The sequence below is a fragment of the Pristiophorus japonicus genome, chromosome 12, assembly GCF_044704955.1.
Source record: "Pristiophorus japonicus isolate sPriJap1 chromosome 12, sPriJap1.hap1, whole genome shotgun sequence".
NCBI classification, from domain to species: Eukaryota; Metazoa; Chordata; class Chondrichthyes; family Pristiophoridae; genus Pristiophorus; species Pristiophorus japonicus.
The window spans coordinates 124822812-124838572 of NC_091988.1; the positions used below are offsets into that span (position 1 = coordinate 124822812).

At 69.2% G+C, this 15761-nt stretch overlaps 1 protein-coding gene across 1 annotated transcript; it reads right to left on the minus strand.

The window, feature by feature from the left end:
• Nucleotides 1-824: 824 nt before the first annotated feature.
• Nucleotides 825-14737, minus strand: LOC139276858 (hornerin-like). Its single transcript, XM_070894855.1, has 2 exons — nucleotides 13397-14737; nucleotides 825-1574 (listed from the first exon to the last, which is right to left on the minus strand). Exons 1-2 carry the CDS (start codon nucleotides 14735-14737, stop codon nucleotides 825-827), a joined length of 2091 nt encoding a protein of 696 aa, XP_070750956.1.
• Nucleotides 14738-15761: the final 1024 nt, after the last annotated feature.

Below are 15761 nucleotides of genomic sequence, written 5' to 3' on the forward strand. Positions count from 1 at the left end.
CCCCGATCCCTGAGCCCTGAGCTGTCTCCCCGGTCCCCGAGCCCCGAGCTGTCTCCCTGGGCCCCAAGCCCCGAGCTGACATCCCCGGGCACCGAGTCCAGAGCTGTCTCCCTGGGCCCCAGGAACTGAGCTGTCTCCTAAGGCCATGAGCTGTCTCCTAAGGCCATGAGCTGCCTCCCCGGGCCCTGAGCTGTCTCCCCGGGACCCGAGCTGCCTCCCCGGGCCCCGAGCTGCCTACCCGGGTCCCGAGCTGACGCCCCGTGCCACAAGCTGACTCTCACGGCCCTGAGCAGTCGATCTCCCCAGACCATGTGTGGTCTCACCGTGCCCCGAGCTGTCTTCCCAGGCCCTGAGCTGTCTCACCAGGCACCGTGCTGTCTCCCTGGGCCCCGGGCACTGAGCTGACTCCCCGAGCCCCAAGCTGGCTCCCTGGGCACCGAGCTTTCTCCCCGGGCCCTGAGCTCACTCCCCGGGCACCGAGCTGTCTCCCCGGGCCCTGAGCTCACTCCCCGGGCACCGAGCTGTCTCCCCGGGCCCTGAGCTCACTCCCCAGGCACCGAGCTGTCTGCCCGGACCCTGAGCTCACTCCCCGGGACCTGAGTTGTCTCCCTGAGCCCTGTGCTGTCTCCCCTGGACCTGAGTTGTCTCCCTGAGCACTGAGCTCATTCCCCGAGACCCGAGCTGACTCCCCGGGTCCCAAGCCCCGAGCTGTTTCTCCAGGCCCTGAGCCCTGAGCTGACTCCCTGGGCCCCAAACACTGATCTGTCTCCGCGGGCCCCGAGTACTGATCTGACTCCCCGGGCCCTAAGCCCCGAGCTGTCTCCCTAGGTCCCAAGCCCCGAGCTGTTTCCCCAGGCCTTCAACTCTGATCTGTCGCCCCGTGCCCCGAACACTGATCTGACTCCCCAGGCCCCGAGCCGCGAGCTGTCTCCCCGAACCCCGGGCCCTGTGCTGTCATCCCAGGGCCTAAGCTGTCTCCCCAGGTCCAGAGCCCCGAGCTGTCTCCGCAGGTCCTGAGCCCTGAGCTGTTTTCCCGGGCTCCGAGCTGACTCCATGGTCCCCGTGCTGTCTCCCCGGGCCCCGAGTTGTCTCCCCGGGACCCGAGCTGTCTCCCCAGCCCCGGGCCCTGAGCTGTTGCCCCGCGCCCTGAGACCTGAGCTGTCTCCCCAGCCCTGAGCTGTCTCCCCAGCCACGGGCCGTGAGCTGTTGCCCCGCGCCCTGAGACCTGAGCTGTCTCCCCAGCCCTGAGCTGCCTCCCCGGGACCCGGGACCTGAGCTTTCTCTTCGGGCCACGAGCTGTCTCGCCGGGTCCTGAGCTGTCTCCCCAAACCCTGAGCTGTCTCCCCAGGCCCTGAGCTGTCTCCCCGGGACCTGAGCTGTCTCCCCAGGCCCTGAGCTGTCTGTCCAGGCCCTGCGCTGTCTCCACAAGCCCTGAGCTGTCTCACCAGGCCCTGGGCCCTAAGCTGTGTCCCTTTCCCAGGGCCCTGAGTTGACTCCCCGGGCCCTGAGCCCAGAACTGAGGCCCCGATCCCTGAGCCGTGAGTTGTCTCCCCGGGCCCCGAGCCCCGAGCTGTCTACCGGGGCCCCAAGCCCCGAGCTGATTCCCCGGGCACCGAGACCAGAGCTGTCTCCCTGGGCCCCGGGACCTGAGCTGTCTCCTAAGGCCACGAGCTGTCTCCCCGGGCCCCGAGCTGCCTCCCCAGGTCCCGAGCTGATGCCCCGTGCCGCAAGCTGACTCTCACGGCCCTGAGCAGTCTATCTCCCCAAGCCCCGAGCTGTCTCCCTGGGCTCTGAGCGCTCTCCCCGGGCCTTGAGCTGATTCCCCGGGTACTGAGTTGACTCCCCGGGCACGGAGCTGTCTCCCCGGGCCCCGAGCTGTCTCCCCAGGTCCTGAGCGGTCTCCCCAGGTCCTGAGCGGTCGCACCGGGCCCCGAGCTGTCTCCCCAGACCCTGTGTGGTCTTACCGTGTCCCGAGTTGTCTCCCCAGGCCCTGAGCTGTCTCACCAGGCTCCGTGCTGTCTCCCTGGGCCCCGGGCACTGAGCTGACTCCCCTGGCCCCAAGCTGACTCCCCGGGCCCCAAGCTGTCTACCAGGGTCCTGAGCTGACTCCCTGGGCCCTGAGCTCACTCCCCAGGCACCGAGCTGTCTCCCAGGGCCCTGAGCTCACTCCCCGGTCACCGAGCTGTCTCCCCGGGACCTGAGCTCACTCCCCGGGCACCGAGCTGTCAGCCCGGGCCCCCTATCCCGAGCTGTCTCCCTGTCCCCAGGCCCTGAGCTATCTCCCCAGGCCCTGAGTTGACGCTCCGGGCCCTGAGTCCCGAGCTGAGGCCTCAGGGCCCGAGCCCTGATCTGTCTCCCCGTGCCCCGAACACTGATCTGACTCCCCGGGCCTGAGCCCGGAGCTGTCTGCCCGGGCCCCCTATCCCGAGCTGATTCCCTGTCCCCAGGCTCTGAGCTGTCTCCCCAGGCCCTGAACTGTCTCCCCGAGCCCTCAGCTTTTTCCCTGGGCCCCAGGCTCTGTTTCTCGAACTGTTTCTCCGGGCCCTGTGCTGTCTCCCTGAGCCCTGAGCTGTCTCCCCGGGCCCCGGGACCTGAGCTTTCTCTTAGGGCCACGAGCTGTCTCCCCAACCCCTGAGCTGTCTCCCCAGGCCCTGGGCTCTGACCTGTGTCCCAGGGCCCTGGGCTTCGAGCTGACTACCCGGGCCCTGAGCCCTGAGCTGTTACCCCGGGCCGCGAGTTGACTCCCCGGGCCCTGAGCTGACTTCCCGGGTGCCAGGCCCTGAGCTATCTGCCTGAGCCCCCTATCCCGAGCTGTCTCCCTGTCCCCAGGCCCTGAGCTGTCTCCCCGGGTCCTGAGCCCTGAGCTGTTTCCCCGGGCCAAGAGCTGACTCCATGGGCGCCTGACTGATCCACCGGGCCCCGAGCTATCTCCCCGAACCCCGAGCTGTCTCCCCGGGTGCCGAGCTGACTCCCCAGGCCCCGAGCTGTCTCCCCGCGCTCCAAGCTGTCTCCCCGGGCCCTGAGCTCACTCCCCGGGACCTGAGTTGTCTCCCTGAGCCCTGTGCTGTCTCCCTGGGACTTGAGTTGTCTCCCCGAGCGCTGAGCTCATTCCCCGAGCACCGAGCTGACTCCCCGGGCCCTGAGCTGACTCCCCGGGTCCCAAGCCTTGAGCTGTTTCCCCAGGCCCTGAGCCCTGAGCTGACTCCCCGGGCCCCGAACACTGATCTGTCTCCCCGGGCCCCGAGCACTGATCTGACTCCCCGGGCCCTAAGCCCCGAGCTGTCTCCCTGGGTCCCAAGCCCTGAGATGTTTCACCAGGCCCTGAACCCTGATCTGTCTCCCCAGGCCCCGAACACTGATCTGACTCCCCGGGCTCCGAGCCCCGAGCTGTCTCCCCGAACCCCGGGCCCTGTGCTGTCTCCCCAGGCCCTGAGCTGTCTCCCCAGGTCCAGAGCCCTGAGCTGTCTCCGCAGGCCCTGAGCCCTGAGCTGTTTACCCGGGCCCCAAGCTGACTCCATGGGCCCCGAGCTGTCTCCCCGGGCGCCGAGCTGACTCCCCAGGCCCCGTGCTGTCTCACCGGGCACCGAGCTGTCTCCACGAGCACCGAGCTATCTCCCCGGGCCCCAAGCTGTCTCCCCGGGCGCCGAGCTGACTCCCCAGGCCCCGAGCTGTCTCCCTGCGCTCCAAGCTGTCTCCCCGTCCTAAGTTGTCTCCCCAGGCCCCGAGCTGTCTCCCCGGGCCCCGGGCCCTGAGCTGTCTCCCTGTCCCCGGGCCCTGATCTGTCTCCCCGGGCCCCGAACACTGATCTGACGCCGCCCGGCCCGAGCCCCGAGCTGTCTGCCCGGGCCCCCTATCCTGAGCTGTCTCCCTGTCCCCAGGCCCTGAGCTATCTCCCCAGGCCCTGAGTTGATGCCCCGGGCCCCGAGTCCCGAGCTGAGTCCTCAGGCCCCGAGCCCTGATCTGTCTCCCCTTGCCCCGAACACTGATCTGACTCCCCGGGCCTGAGCCCGGAGCTGTCTGCCCGGGCCCCCTATCCCAAGCTGATTCCCTGTCCCCAGGCCCTGAGCTGTCTCCCCAGGCCCTGAGCTGTCTCCCTGGGCCCTGAGCTTTTTTCCTGGGCCCCAGGCTCTGTTTCTCGAACTGTTTCTCTGGGCCCTGTGCTGTCTCCCTGAGCCCTGAGCTGTCTCCCCGGGACCTGAGCCTTGAGCTGTTACCCCGTGCCCCGAGTTGACTGCCCGGGCCCTGAGCTGACTTCCCGGGCGCCAGGCCCTGAGCTGTCTGCCCGGGCCCCCTACCCCGAGCTGTCTCCCTGTCCCCAGGCCCTGAGCTGTCTCCCCGGGCCCAGAGCCCTGAGCTGTTTCCACGGGCCAAGAACTGACTCCCCGGGCCCCGGACTGATGCCCCAGGCCCCGAGCTGACTCCACGAGCACTGAGCTATCTCACCGGGCCCTGAGCTGATTCCCCGGGTACTGAGTTGAATCTCCGGTACGGAGCTGTCTCCCCAGGCCCGGAGTTGTCTCCTCGAGCCCTGCGCTATCTCTCCAGGCCCCGGGCCCCTAGCCCTGAGCTGTCTCCCTGGGCCCTGTGCCCTGAACTGACTCCATGGGTCCTGAATCTCGAGTTGTCTGCCCTGGCCCCGAGCTGAGGCGCCGTGCCCCTAGGCCTGAGCTGTCTCCCCGGGCCCTGAGCCCTGAGCTGTCAGTACCCCTGGGCCAAGAGCTGACTCCATGGGCCCTGAGCTGAATACCCGGACCCCTAGCTGACTCCCCGTGCCCTGAGCTGTCTCCCCGGGCTCCGAGCTGTCTCCCCAGGCCCTGAGCTTTCTCCCCGGGCCCTGAGCTGTCTCCCCGGGCCCCGAGCTGTCTCCCCAGGCCCTGAGCTGTCTCCCCGGGCCCCGAGCTGTCTCCCCGGGCCCCAAGCTGTCTCCCTAGGCCCTGAGCTGTCTCACCGGGCCCCGATCTGCCTCCCAGGCCCTGAGCGGTCTCACCGTGCTCCGAGCTGTTTCCCCAGGCCCTGAGCTGACTCCCCTGGCCCCAATCTCGCTCCCCAGACACCGAGCTGTCTCCCAGAGCCCTGAGCTCACTCCCCGGGCACCGAGCTGTCTCCCCAGGCCCTGAGCTCACTCCCCGGGCACCGAGCTGTCTCCCCGAGCCCTAAGTTCACTCCCCGAACACTGATCTGACTCCCCGGGCCTGGAGCACTGATCTGACTCCCCGGGCTCTAAGTCCCGAGCTGTCTCCCTGGGTCCCAAGCCCCGAGCTGTTTCACCAGGCCCTGAACCCTGATCTGACTCCCCGGGCCCCGAGCACTGAGCTGTCTCCCCGAACCCCGGGCCCTGTGCTGTCTCCCCAGGCCCTGCGCTGTCTCCCCAGGTCCAGAGCCCCAAGCTGTCTGCGCAGGCCCTGAGCCCTGAGCTGTTTCCCCGGGCCCGGAGCTGACTCATCAGGCCCCGAGCTGTCTCCCCACGCTCCAAGCTGTCTCCCCGAGCCCCAAGTTGTCTCTCCGAGCTCCGAGCTGTCTCCCCGGGCCCCGAGCTTTCTCCCCGCGCCCCTGGCCCTGAGCTGTCTCCCCAGGCCCTGGGCCCTGAGCTGTCTCCCCGGGCCCCGTGCCCCGGGCCCTGAGCTGTCTCCCTGTCCCCGGGCCCTGATCTGTCTCCCCGGGCCCCGAACACTGATCTGACGCCCCGGGCCCGAGCCCCGAACTGTCTGCCCGGGCCCCCTATCCCGAGTTGTCTCCCTGTCCCCAGGACCTGAGCTATCTCCCCATGCCCTGAGTTGACGCCCCGGGCCCCGAGTCCCGAGCTGAGGCCTCAGGCCCCGAGCCCTGATCTGTCTCCCCGTGCCCCGAGCACTGATCTGACTCCCCGGGACTGAGCCTGGAGCTGTCTGCCCGGGCCCCCTATCCCGAGCTGATTCCCTGTCCCCAGGCCCTGAGCTGTCTCCCCAGGCCCTGAGCTGTCTCCCCGGGCCCTCAGCTTTTTCCCTGGGCCCCAGGCTCTGTTTCTCGAACTGTTTCTCCGGGCCCTGTGCTGTCTCCCTGAGCCCTGAGCTGTCTCCCCGGGCCCCGGGACCTGAGCTTTCTCAGGGCCATGAGCTGTCTCCCCAACCCCTGAGCAGTCTCCCCAGGCCCTAGGCCCTGACCTGTCTCCCTGTCCCCAGGCCATGAGCTGTCCCACCGTGCCCTGAGCCCTGAGCTGTTTCCCCGGGCCAAGAGCTGACTCCATGGGCCCCGGACTGATGCCCCGGGCCCCAAGCTGACTCCATGGCCCCTGAGCTGAATCCCCGGACCCCTAGCTGACTCTCAGGGCCCTGAGCTGTCTGTCCCCCCGGGCCCCGAGTTGACTCCCCGGGCCCTGAGCTGTTTCTCCGGGCCCCGAGCTGTCTCCCCGGTCCCTGAGCTATCTCCCCGGGCCCCGAGCTGTCTCCCTGGGCCCCGAGCTGTCTCACTGAGCCCTGTCTCCCGGGGCTCCGGGCCCTGAACCCCGAACCCCGAGCTGACTCCCCGGGCCTTGAGCCCTGAATTGTTTCCCAGGGCCCCGGGCCCTAAGCTGTCTCCCCGAGCCCTGAGCTGTCTCCTCGGGCACTGTGCTGTCTCCCCGTGCCCTGAGCTGTCTCCCCAGGCCCCTAGCTGTCTCCACAAGCCCTGAGCTGTCTCACCACGCCCTGGGCCCTGAGCTGTGTCCCTTTCCCAGGGCCCTGAGTTGACTCTCCGGGCCCTGAGCCCCGAACTGAGGCACTGAGCCCTGAGCCCTGAGCTGTCTCCCCGGGCCCCAAACCCCGAGCTGTCTCCCTGGGCCCCAAGCCCCGAGCTGACTCCCCGGGCACCGAGTCCAGAGCTGTCTCCCCGGGCCCCGGGACCTGAGCTGTCTCCTAAGGCCACGAGCTGTCTCCCCGGGCCCCGAGCTGTCTCCCCAGGCCGCGGGCTGTCTCCCCGGACCCCAAGCTGTCTCCCCGGGTCCCGAGCTGACGCCCCGTGCCGCAAGCTGACTCTCACGGCCCTGAGTAGTCTATCTCCCCAGGCCCCGAGCTGTCTCCCTGGGCCCTGAGCTCTCTCCCCGGGCCATGAGCTGATTCCCCGGGTCCTGAGTTGACTCCCCGGGCATGGAGCTGTCTCCCCGGGCCCCGAGCCCCAATCTGTTTCCCCGGGCCCCGGTCCCTGAGCTGACTCCCCGGGCCCCGAGCCCTGAGCTGACTCCCTGGGCCCCGAGCCCTGAGCTGTCTTCCTGGGCCCCAAGACCCGAGCTGACTCCCTGGGCCGCAAGCTCCGAGCTGTCTCCCCAGGCCCTGAGCTGTCTCCCCAGGCCCCGAGCTGTCTCGCCAGGCCCTGGGCTCTGAGCTGTCTCCCTTTCCCTGGGCCCTGAGTTGACTCTCCGGCCCCTGAGCCCCGAACTAAGGCCCCGAGCCCTGAGCCCTGAGCTGTCTCCCCGGGCCCTGAGCCCCGAGCTGTCACCCTTGGCCCCTAGCCCTGAGCTGACTCCTAAGGCCACGAGCTGTCTCCCCGGGCCCCGAGCTGACGCCTTGTGCCGCAAGCTGACTCTCACGGTCCTGAGCAGTCTATCGCCGCAGCCCCCGAGCTGTCTCCCTGGGCCCTGAGCTCTCTCCCCGGGCCCTGAGCTGATTCCCCGGGTCCTGAGTTGACTCCCCGGGCATGGAGCTGTCTCCCTGGGCACCGGGCCCTGAGCTGACTCCACGGGCTCCGAGCTGTTTCCCTGGACCCTGTGCTGTCTCCCCGGGCCCCGAACTGTTTCTCCGGGCCTTGTGCTGTCTCCCCGGGCACTGTGCTGTCTCCCCGGGCCCTGAGCTGTCTTTCCAGGCCCCGGGCCCCAAGCCCTGGGCTGTCTCCCCAGGCCCCGAGCCCTGAGATGTCTCCCTGGGCCCCGAGCCCTGAGCTGTCTCCCTGTGCCCCGAGCCCTGAGCTGTCTCCCTGGTACCCGAGACCTGAGCTGTCTCCCTGGGCCCCGAGCCCTGAGCTGTCTCCCTGGGCCCCGAGACACGAACTGTCTCCCTGCGCCCCAAGCCCCGGGCTGACTCCCTGGTCACCGAGACACGAGCTGTCTCCCTGCGCCCCAAGCCCCGAGCTGACTCCTTGGGCCCTAAGCCCCGAGTTGTCTCCCCGGGCCCCAAGCTGACGCCATGTACCGCAAGCTGACTCTCACGGCCCTGAGCAGTCTATCTCCCTCGGCCCCGAGCTGTCTCCCTGGGCCCTGAGCGCTCTCCCTGGGCACAGAGCTGACTCCCCAGGCCCTGAGCTGTCTCCCCAGGTCCCAAACTGTCTCCCCGGGCCCTGTGCTGTCTCCCCGGGCCCTGAGCTTTTTCCCTGGGCCCCGGGCTCTGTTTCTCGAACTGTTTCTCCGGGCCCTGTGCTGTCTCCCCGAGCCCTGAGCTGTCTCCCCGGACCCCGGGACCTGAGCTTTCTCTTAGGGCCACGAGCTGACTCCCCGGGTACTGAGCTGTCTCCCCAACCCCTGAGCTGTCTCCCTGGGCCCTGGGCCCTGATCTGTCTCCCCAGGCAATGGGCTTTGAGCTGACTCCCCGGGCCCTGAACCCTGAGCTGTTACTCTGGGCCCCGAGTTGACTCCCCGAGCCCTGAGCTGACACCCCGGGATCCAGGCTCTGAGCTGACTCCCTGGACCCTGAGTCCCGAACTGTCTCCCCGGGTCCCAGGCCCTGAGCTGTCTCCCTGGGCCTCGAGCCCTGAGCTGTCTCCCCGGGTCCCAGGCCCTGAGCTGACTCCCTGGGCCCCGGGCCCCGAGTTGTCTCCCTATCCCCAAGCCCTGATCTGTCTCCCCGGTCCCCGAACACTGATCTGACTCCCCAGGCCCTGAACTGACCTCCCGGGCACTGAGCCCTGACTCCATGGGCCCGGAACTGACGCTATGGGCCCCGAGCTGACTCCATGGCCCCTGAGCTGAATCCCCGGGCCCCAAGCTGTCTCCCCAGGCCCTGAGCTGTCTCACCGGGCCCCGAGCTGTCTCCCCAGACCCTGAGCGGTCTCACCGGGCCCCGAGTTGTCTCCCAGGCCCTAAGCTGTCTCACCGGGCCCCAAGCTGCCTCCCTGGGTCCCGGGCACTGAGCTGACTCCCCGGGCCTTGAGCTGACTCCACGGGCCCTGAGCTCACTCCCCAGGCACCGAGCTGTCTCCCTGGGCCACGGGCACTGATCTGACTCCCCGGGCCTGAGCCCCGAACTGTCTGCCCGGGCCACCTATCCCGAGCTGTGTCCCTTTCCCCAGGCCCTGAGCTATCTCCCCAGGCCCTGAGCTGTCTCCCCGGGCCCTGTGCTGTCTCCCCGGGCCCTGAGCTGTCTCCCCAGGCACTGTGCTGTCTCCCCGTGTCCTGAGCTGTCTCCCCAGGCCCTGAGCTGTCTCCACAAGCCCTGAGCTGTCTCTCCAGGCCCCGGGCTCCAAGCCCTGAGCTGTCTCACCAGGCACTGGGCCCTGAGCTGTCTCCCTTTCCCAGGGCCCTGAGTTGACTCTCCGGGCCCTAAGCCCCGAACTGAGGCCCCAAGCCCCAAGCTGACTCCCCGGGCACCGAGTCCAGAGCTGTCTCCCTGCGCCCCGGGACCTGAGCTGTCTCCTAAGGCCACGAGCTGTCTCCCCGGGCCCAGGTCCCCGAGCTATCTCCCCGTGTCCCGAGCTATCTCCCCGGGCTCCGAGCTGTCTCCCCGGGCCCCGAGCTGTCTCCCCGGGCCCTGAGCTGTCTCCCCGGGCCCCGAGCTGTCTCCCCGGGTCCCAAGCTGTCTCGCCGTGCCGCAAGCTGACTCTCACGGCCCTGAGCAGTCTATCTCCCCAGGCCCCGAGCTGTCTCCCTGGGCTCTGAGCTCTCTCCCTGGGCCCTGAGCTGATTCCCCGGGTCCTGAGTTGACTCCCTGGGCACGGAGCTGTCTCCCCGGGCCCCAAGCCCTGAGCTGACTCCCCGGGCCCCGAGCCCCAATCTGTTTCCCCTGGCCCCCGGCCCTGAGCTGACTCCCCGGGCCCCGAGCTGTTTCCCTGAACCTGTGCTGACTCCCCGGGTGCCGAACTGTTTCTCCTGGCCCTGTGCTGTCTCCCCGGCCTTGAGCTGTCTCCCCGGGCCCTGAGCTGTCTCCCCGGGCCCTGAGCTGTCTCCCCGGGCCCTGTGCTGTCTCCCCGGGCCCTGAGCTGTCTCCCGAGGTCCTGAGCTGTCTCCCCGGGCCCTGAGCTTTCTCCACAGGCCCTGAGCTTTCCCCACAAGCCCTGAGCTGTCTCTCCAGGCCCTGAGCTTTCCCCACAAGCCCTGAGCTGTCTCTCCAGGCCCTGAGCTTTCCCCACAAGCCCTGAGCTGTCTCTCCAGGCCCCGGGCCCCAAGCCCTGAGCTGTCTCACCGGGCCCTGTGCCCTGAGCTGTCTCCCTTTCCCAAGGCCCTGAGCTGACTCCCTGGGCCCCGAGACACGAGCTGTCTCCCTGCGCCCCAAGCCCCGAGCTGACGCCATGTACCGCAAGCTGACTCTCATGGCCCTGAGCAGTCTATCTACCTCGGCCCCGAGCTGTCTCCCTGGGCCCTGAGCGCTCTCCCCGGGCACGGAGCTGACTCCCCAGGCCCTGAGCTGTCTCCCCGGGCCCCAAACTGTCTCCCCGGGCCCTGTGCTGTCTCCCTGGGCCCTGAGCTTTTTCCCTGGGCCCCGGGCTCTGTTTCACGAACTGTTTCTCCGGGCCCTGTGCTGTCTCCCCGAGCCCTGAGCTGACTCCCTGGGCCCCGGGCCCCGAGCTGTCTCCCTGTCCCCAGGCCCTGATCTGTCTCCCCGGTCCCCGAACACTGATCTGACTCCCCAGGCCCTGAACTGACCCCCCGGGCACTGAGCCCTGACTCCATGGGCCCGGAACTGACGCTCTGGGCCCCGAGCTGACTCCATGGCCACTGAGCTGAATCCCCGGGCCCCAAGCTGACTCTCAGGGCCCTGAGCTGTCTGTGTCCCCGGGCCCCGAGCTATCTCCCCGGGTCCCGAGCTGATGCCCCGGTCCCCGAGCTGTCTCCCCAGGCCCTTATCTGTCTCCCCGAGCCCTTATCTGTCTCCCCGGGCCCCGAGCTGACTCCCCGGGCCCCGAGCTGTCTCCCCAGGCCCTGAGCTGTCTCCACGGGCCCCGAGCTGTCTCCACGGGCCCTGAGCTGTCTCCCCGGGCCCTGGGCTGTCTCCCCAGCCCTGAGCTGTCTCCCCGGGCCCCGAGCTGTCTCCCCAGGCCCTGAGCTGTCTCACCGGGCCCCGAGCTGTCTCCCCAGACCCTGAGCGGTATCACCGGGCCCCGAGCTGTCTCCCCAGGCCCTGAGCTGTCTCACTGGGCCCCGAGCTGTCTCCCCAGGCCCTAAGCTGTCTCACCAGGCCCCAAGCTGCCTCCCTGGGTCCCGGGCACTGAGCCTACTCCCCGGGCCCCAAGCTGTCTACCCGGGTCCTGAGCTGACTCCCCGGGCCCTGAGCTCATTCCCCAGGCACCGAGCTGTCTCCCTGGGCCCCGGGCACTGATCTGACTCCCCAGGCCTGAGCCCCGAGCTGTCTGCCCGGGCCCCCTATCCTGAGCTGTCTCCCTGTCCCCAGGCCCTGAGCTATCTCCCCAGGCCCTGAGCTGTCTCCCCGGGCCCTGTGCTGTCTCCCCGGGCCCTGAGCTGTCTCCCCAGGCACTGTGCTGTCTCCCCGTGCCCTGAGCTGTCTCCTCAGGCCCTGAGCTGTCTCCCTGGGCCCTGAGCTGTCTCCCCGGGCCCTGAGCTGTCTCCTCAGGCCCTGAGCTGTCTCCCTGGGCCCTGAGCTCTCTCCCTGGGCCCTGAGCTGATTCCCTGGGTCCTGAGTTGACTCTCCGTGCACGGAGCTGTCTCCCCGGGCCCCGAGCCCTGAGCTGACTCCCCGGGCCCTGAGCCCCAATCTGTTTCCCCGGGCCCCGGGCCCTGAGCTGACTCCCTGGGCCCCGAGACACGAGCTGTCTCCCTGGGCCCCAAGCCCCGAGCTGACTCCCTGGGCCCCAAGCCCTGAGCTGACTCCCCGGTCCCTGAGCTGTCTCCCCGGGCCCCGAACTGTTTCTCCGGGCCATGTGCTGTCTCCCCGAGCCCTGAGCGGTCTCCCCGGACACTGGGACCTGAGCTTTCTCTTAGGGCCACGAGCTGACTCCCCAAGTCCTGAGCTGTCTCCCCAACCCCTGAGCCAACTCCCTGGGCCCTGGGCCCTGATCTGTCTCCCCAGGTTTGGGCTTCGAGCTGACTCCCCGGGCCCTGAGCTGAATCCCCGGGACCCAGGCCCTGAGCTGACTCACTGGGCCCTGAGCCCCGAGCTGTCTCCCCGGGTCCCAGGCCCTGAGCTGTCTCACTGGGCCCCAAGCCCCGAGCTGTCTCCCCGGGCCCCGAGCTGTCTCCCTGTCCATAGGCCCTGATCTGTCTCCCCAGGCCCCGAACACTGATCTGACTATCCGGGCCCGAGCCCCGAGCTGCCTGCCTGGGCCCCGAGCCCCGAGCTGTCCCCAGGCCCTGAGCTGTTTCCCCAGTCCCTGAGCTGTCTCCCCAAACCCTGAGCTGTCACCTCAGGCCCTGAGCTGTCTCCCCAGGCCCTGAGCGGTCCCCAGGCCCTGAGCTGACTCCCCAGGCACTGAGACCTGAGCTGTCTCCCCGGACCAAGAGCTGACTCCATGGGCCCCAAACTGACGCCCCGGGCCCCAAGCTGACTCCATGGCCCCTGAGCTGTCTCCCCGGGCCCCGAGCTGTCTCCCCGGGCCCCGAGCTGTATCGGCCGGGCCCCGAGCTGTCTCCCCGGGCCCCGAACTATCTACCCGGGTCCCGAGCTGAGGCCCCGAGCACCGAGCTGTCTCCCCGGGCCCTGAGCCCTGAGCTGTTTGTACCCCCGGGCCAAGAGCTGACTTCACGGGCCCTGACCTGAATCCCCGGGACCCCAAGCTGTCTCCCCAGGCCCTGAGCTGTCTCACCGGGCCCCGAGCTGTCTCCCCAGACCCTAAGCGGTCTCACCGGGCCCCGAGCTGTCTCCCCAGGCCCTGAGCTGTCTCACCGGGCCCTGAGCTCACTCCCCGGGCACCGAGCTGTTTCCCCGGGCCCTGAGCTCACTCCCCGGGCCCCGAGTTGTCTCCCTGAGCCCTGTGCTGTCTTCCCGGGACCTGAGTTGTCTCCCCGAGCGCTGAGGTCACTCCCCGAGCCCCGAGCTGACTCCCCGGAGCCTGAGCTGACTCCCCGAGTCCCAAGCCCCGAGCTGTTTCCCCAGGCCCTGAGCCCTGAGCTGACTCCCCGGGCCCCGAACACTGATCTGACTCCCCGGGCCCTGAGCCCCGAGCTGTCTCCCTGGGTCCCAAGTTCCGAGCTGTTTCTCGGAGCCCTGAGCCCTGATCTGTCTACCCGGGCAACGAACACTGATCTGACTCCCTGGGCCCCGAGCCCCAAGCTGTCTCCCCGAACCCCAGGCCCTGTGCTCTCTCCCAAGGTTTTGGGCCCCGAGCTGTTTCCCCGGGCCTCGAGCTGTCTCCCCGGGTCCAGAGCTGTTTCCCCGGGCCCCGAACTGACTCCCCAGGCCCCAAGCTGTCTCTCAGGGCCCTGAGCTGTCTGTATCCCCGGGCCCCGAGTTGACTCCCCGGGCCACGAGCTGTTTTTCCGGGCCCCGAGCTGAGTCCCCGGGCACCGAGCTGTCTCCCCGGGCACCGAGCTGTCTCCCCCAGCTCCGAACTGACTCTCTGGGCCCTGAGCTGATTCCTCAGGCCCCGAGCTGTCTCCCCGGGCTCTGAGCTGTCTCCCCGGGCCCTGAGCTGATTCTCCGGGCCCCGAGCTGTCTCCCCGGCACTGAGCTGATTCCCCAGGCCCCGAGCTGTCTCCTCGGGCTCTGAGCTGACTTCCCGGGCTCTGAGCTGACTTCCCGGGCCCTGAGCTGACTCGCCGGGCCCCGAGCCCTGTGCTGTCTCCCCAAGCCCTGAGCCCTGTCTCCCCAGGCCCTGGGCCCTGAGCCCCGAACCCCGAGCTGACTCCCTGGGACCTGAGCCCCGAGCTGTTTCCCCGGGCCCTGGGCCCTGAGCTGTTTCCCCGAGCCCTGAACTGTCTCCCCGGGCCCTGTGCAGTCTCCCTGGGCCCTGAGCTGTCTCCCACCGAGCCCTGAGCTGTGTCGCCGGGCCCCAGGCCCTGAGCTTTCTCCACTTCCCTGTGCCCTGAGCTGTGTCGCTGGGCCCCGAGCTGACTCCCTGGGCCTTGAGCTGACTTCCTGGGCCCCAAGCTATTTCCCCAGGATCCAAGTTGTCTCCCCGGGTCCCAAGCTGACTCCCTGGGCCCTGAGCTGTCTCCCCGGGCCCTGAGCCGTCTTCCCAGGCCCTGCGCCCCGAGCTGTCTCCCCGGGCCCTGAGCTATCTCCCCAGGCACCGAGCTGACTCCCTGGGCCCGGAGCTGTCTCCCCGGGCCCTGAGCCCTGAGCTGGTTCCCCGGCCCGCGAGCTGACTCCATGGGCCCCGAACTGACTCCCCGGGCCCATGCTGACTCTCGGGGCCCTGAGCTGTCTGTCTCCTCGGGTCCCGAGTTGAATCCCCGGGCCCCGAGCTGGTTCGCTGGGTCCCGAGCTCTCTCCCCGGCCCCGAGCTCACTCCTCGAAACCTTTGGCGCTGAGCTGACTCCCCAGGTCCACATCTCCGAGCTGTTTCCCCAGGCCCTGAGCCCTGAGCTGTTTCCCCGGGCCACGAGCTGACACCATGGGCCCTGAGCTGTCTGTCTCCCCGGGCCCCGAGTTGACTCCCCGGGTCCCGAGCTGTCTCCCCGGGCCATGAGCTGATTCCCCGGGCCCTGAGTTGTCTCCCCGAGCACTGAGCTGCCTCCACGGACCCCGAGCACCGAGATGTCTGCCTGGGCCCCGAGACCCGAACTGTCTCCCTGTCCCCAGGCCCTGAGATGACTCCCCGTGCCCTGAGCCCCGAGCTGAGGCCCCGGGTCCCGAGCCCTGATCTGTCTCACCGGGCCCTGAACACTGATCTGACTCCCCGGGCCCCGAGCCCCGAGCTGTCTCCCCAAACCCCGGGCCCCGAGCTGTCTCCCCGGCACTGAGCTGATTCCCCAGGCCCCGAGCTGTCTCCTCGGGCTCTGAGCTGACTTCCCGGGCTCTGAGCTGACTTCCCGGGCCCTGAGCTGACTCGCCGGGCCCCGAGCCCTGTGCTGTCTCCCCAAGCCCTGAGCCCTGTCTCCCCAGGCCCTGGGCCCTGAGCCCCGAACCCCGAGCTGACTCCCTGGGACCTGAGCCCCGAGCTGTTTCCCCGGGCCCTGGGCCCTGAGCTGTTTCCCCGAGCCCTGAACTGTCTCCCCGGGCCCTGTGCAGTCTCCCTGGGCCCTGAGCTGTCTCCCACCGAGCCCTGAGCTGTGTCGCCGGGCCCCAGGCCCTGAGCTTTCTCCACTTCCCTGTGCCCTGAGCTGTGTCGCTGGGCCCCGAGCTGACTCCCTGGGCCTTGAGCTGACTTCCTGGGCCCCAAGCTATTTCCCCAGGATCCAAGTTGTCTCCCCGGGTCCCAAGCTGACTCCCTGGGCCCTGAGCTGTCTCCCCGGGCCCTGAGCCGTCTTCCCAGGCCCTGCGCCCCGAGCTGTCTCCCCGGGCCCCGAGCTATCTCCCCAGGCACCGAGCTGACTCCCTGGGCCCGGAGCTGTCTCCCCGGGCCCTGAGCCCTGAGCTGGTTCCCCGGCCCGCGAGCTGACTCCATGGGCCCCGAACTGACTCCCCGGGCCCATGCTGACTCTCGGGGCCCTGAGCTGTCTGTCTCCTCGGGTCCCGAGTTGAATCCCCGGGCCCCGAGCTGGTTCGCTG

Excerpts from the sequence above, each read along its gene's own strand:
- LOC139276858 (XM_070894855.1), bottom strand. The coding sequence starts at position 14,737 with ATGGCCCGGGGAGACAGCTCGGGACCCGGGGAGTCAACTCGGGGCCCG. Across the intron at positions 1,575-13,396 it reads GAGAGAGCACAGGGCCTGGG|ACAGCTCGGGGCTCGGGGCC; the intron begins GTTCGGGGAGAC and ends GGGCCCCGGTAG.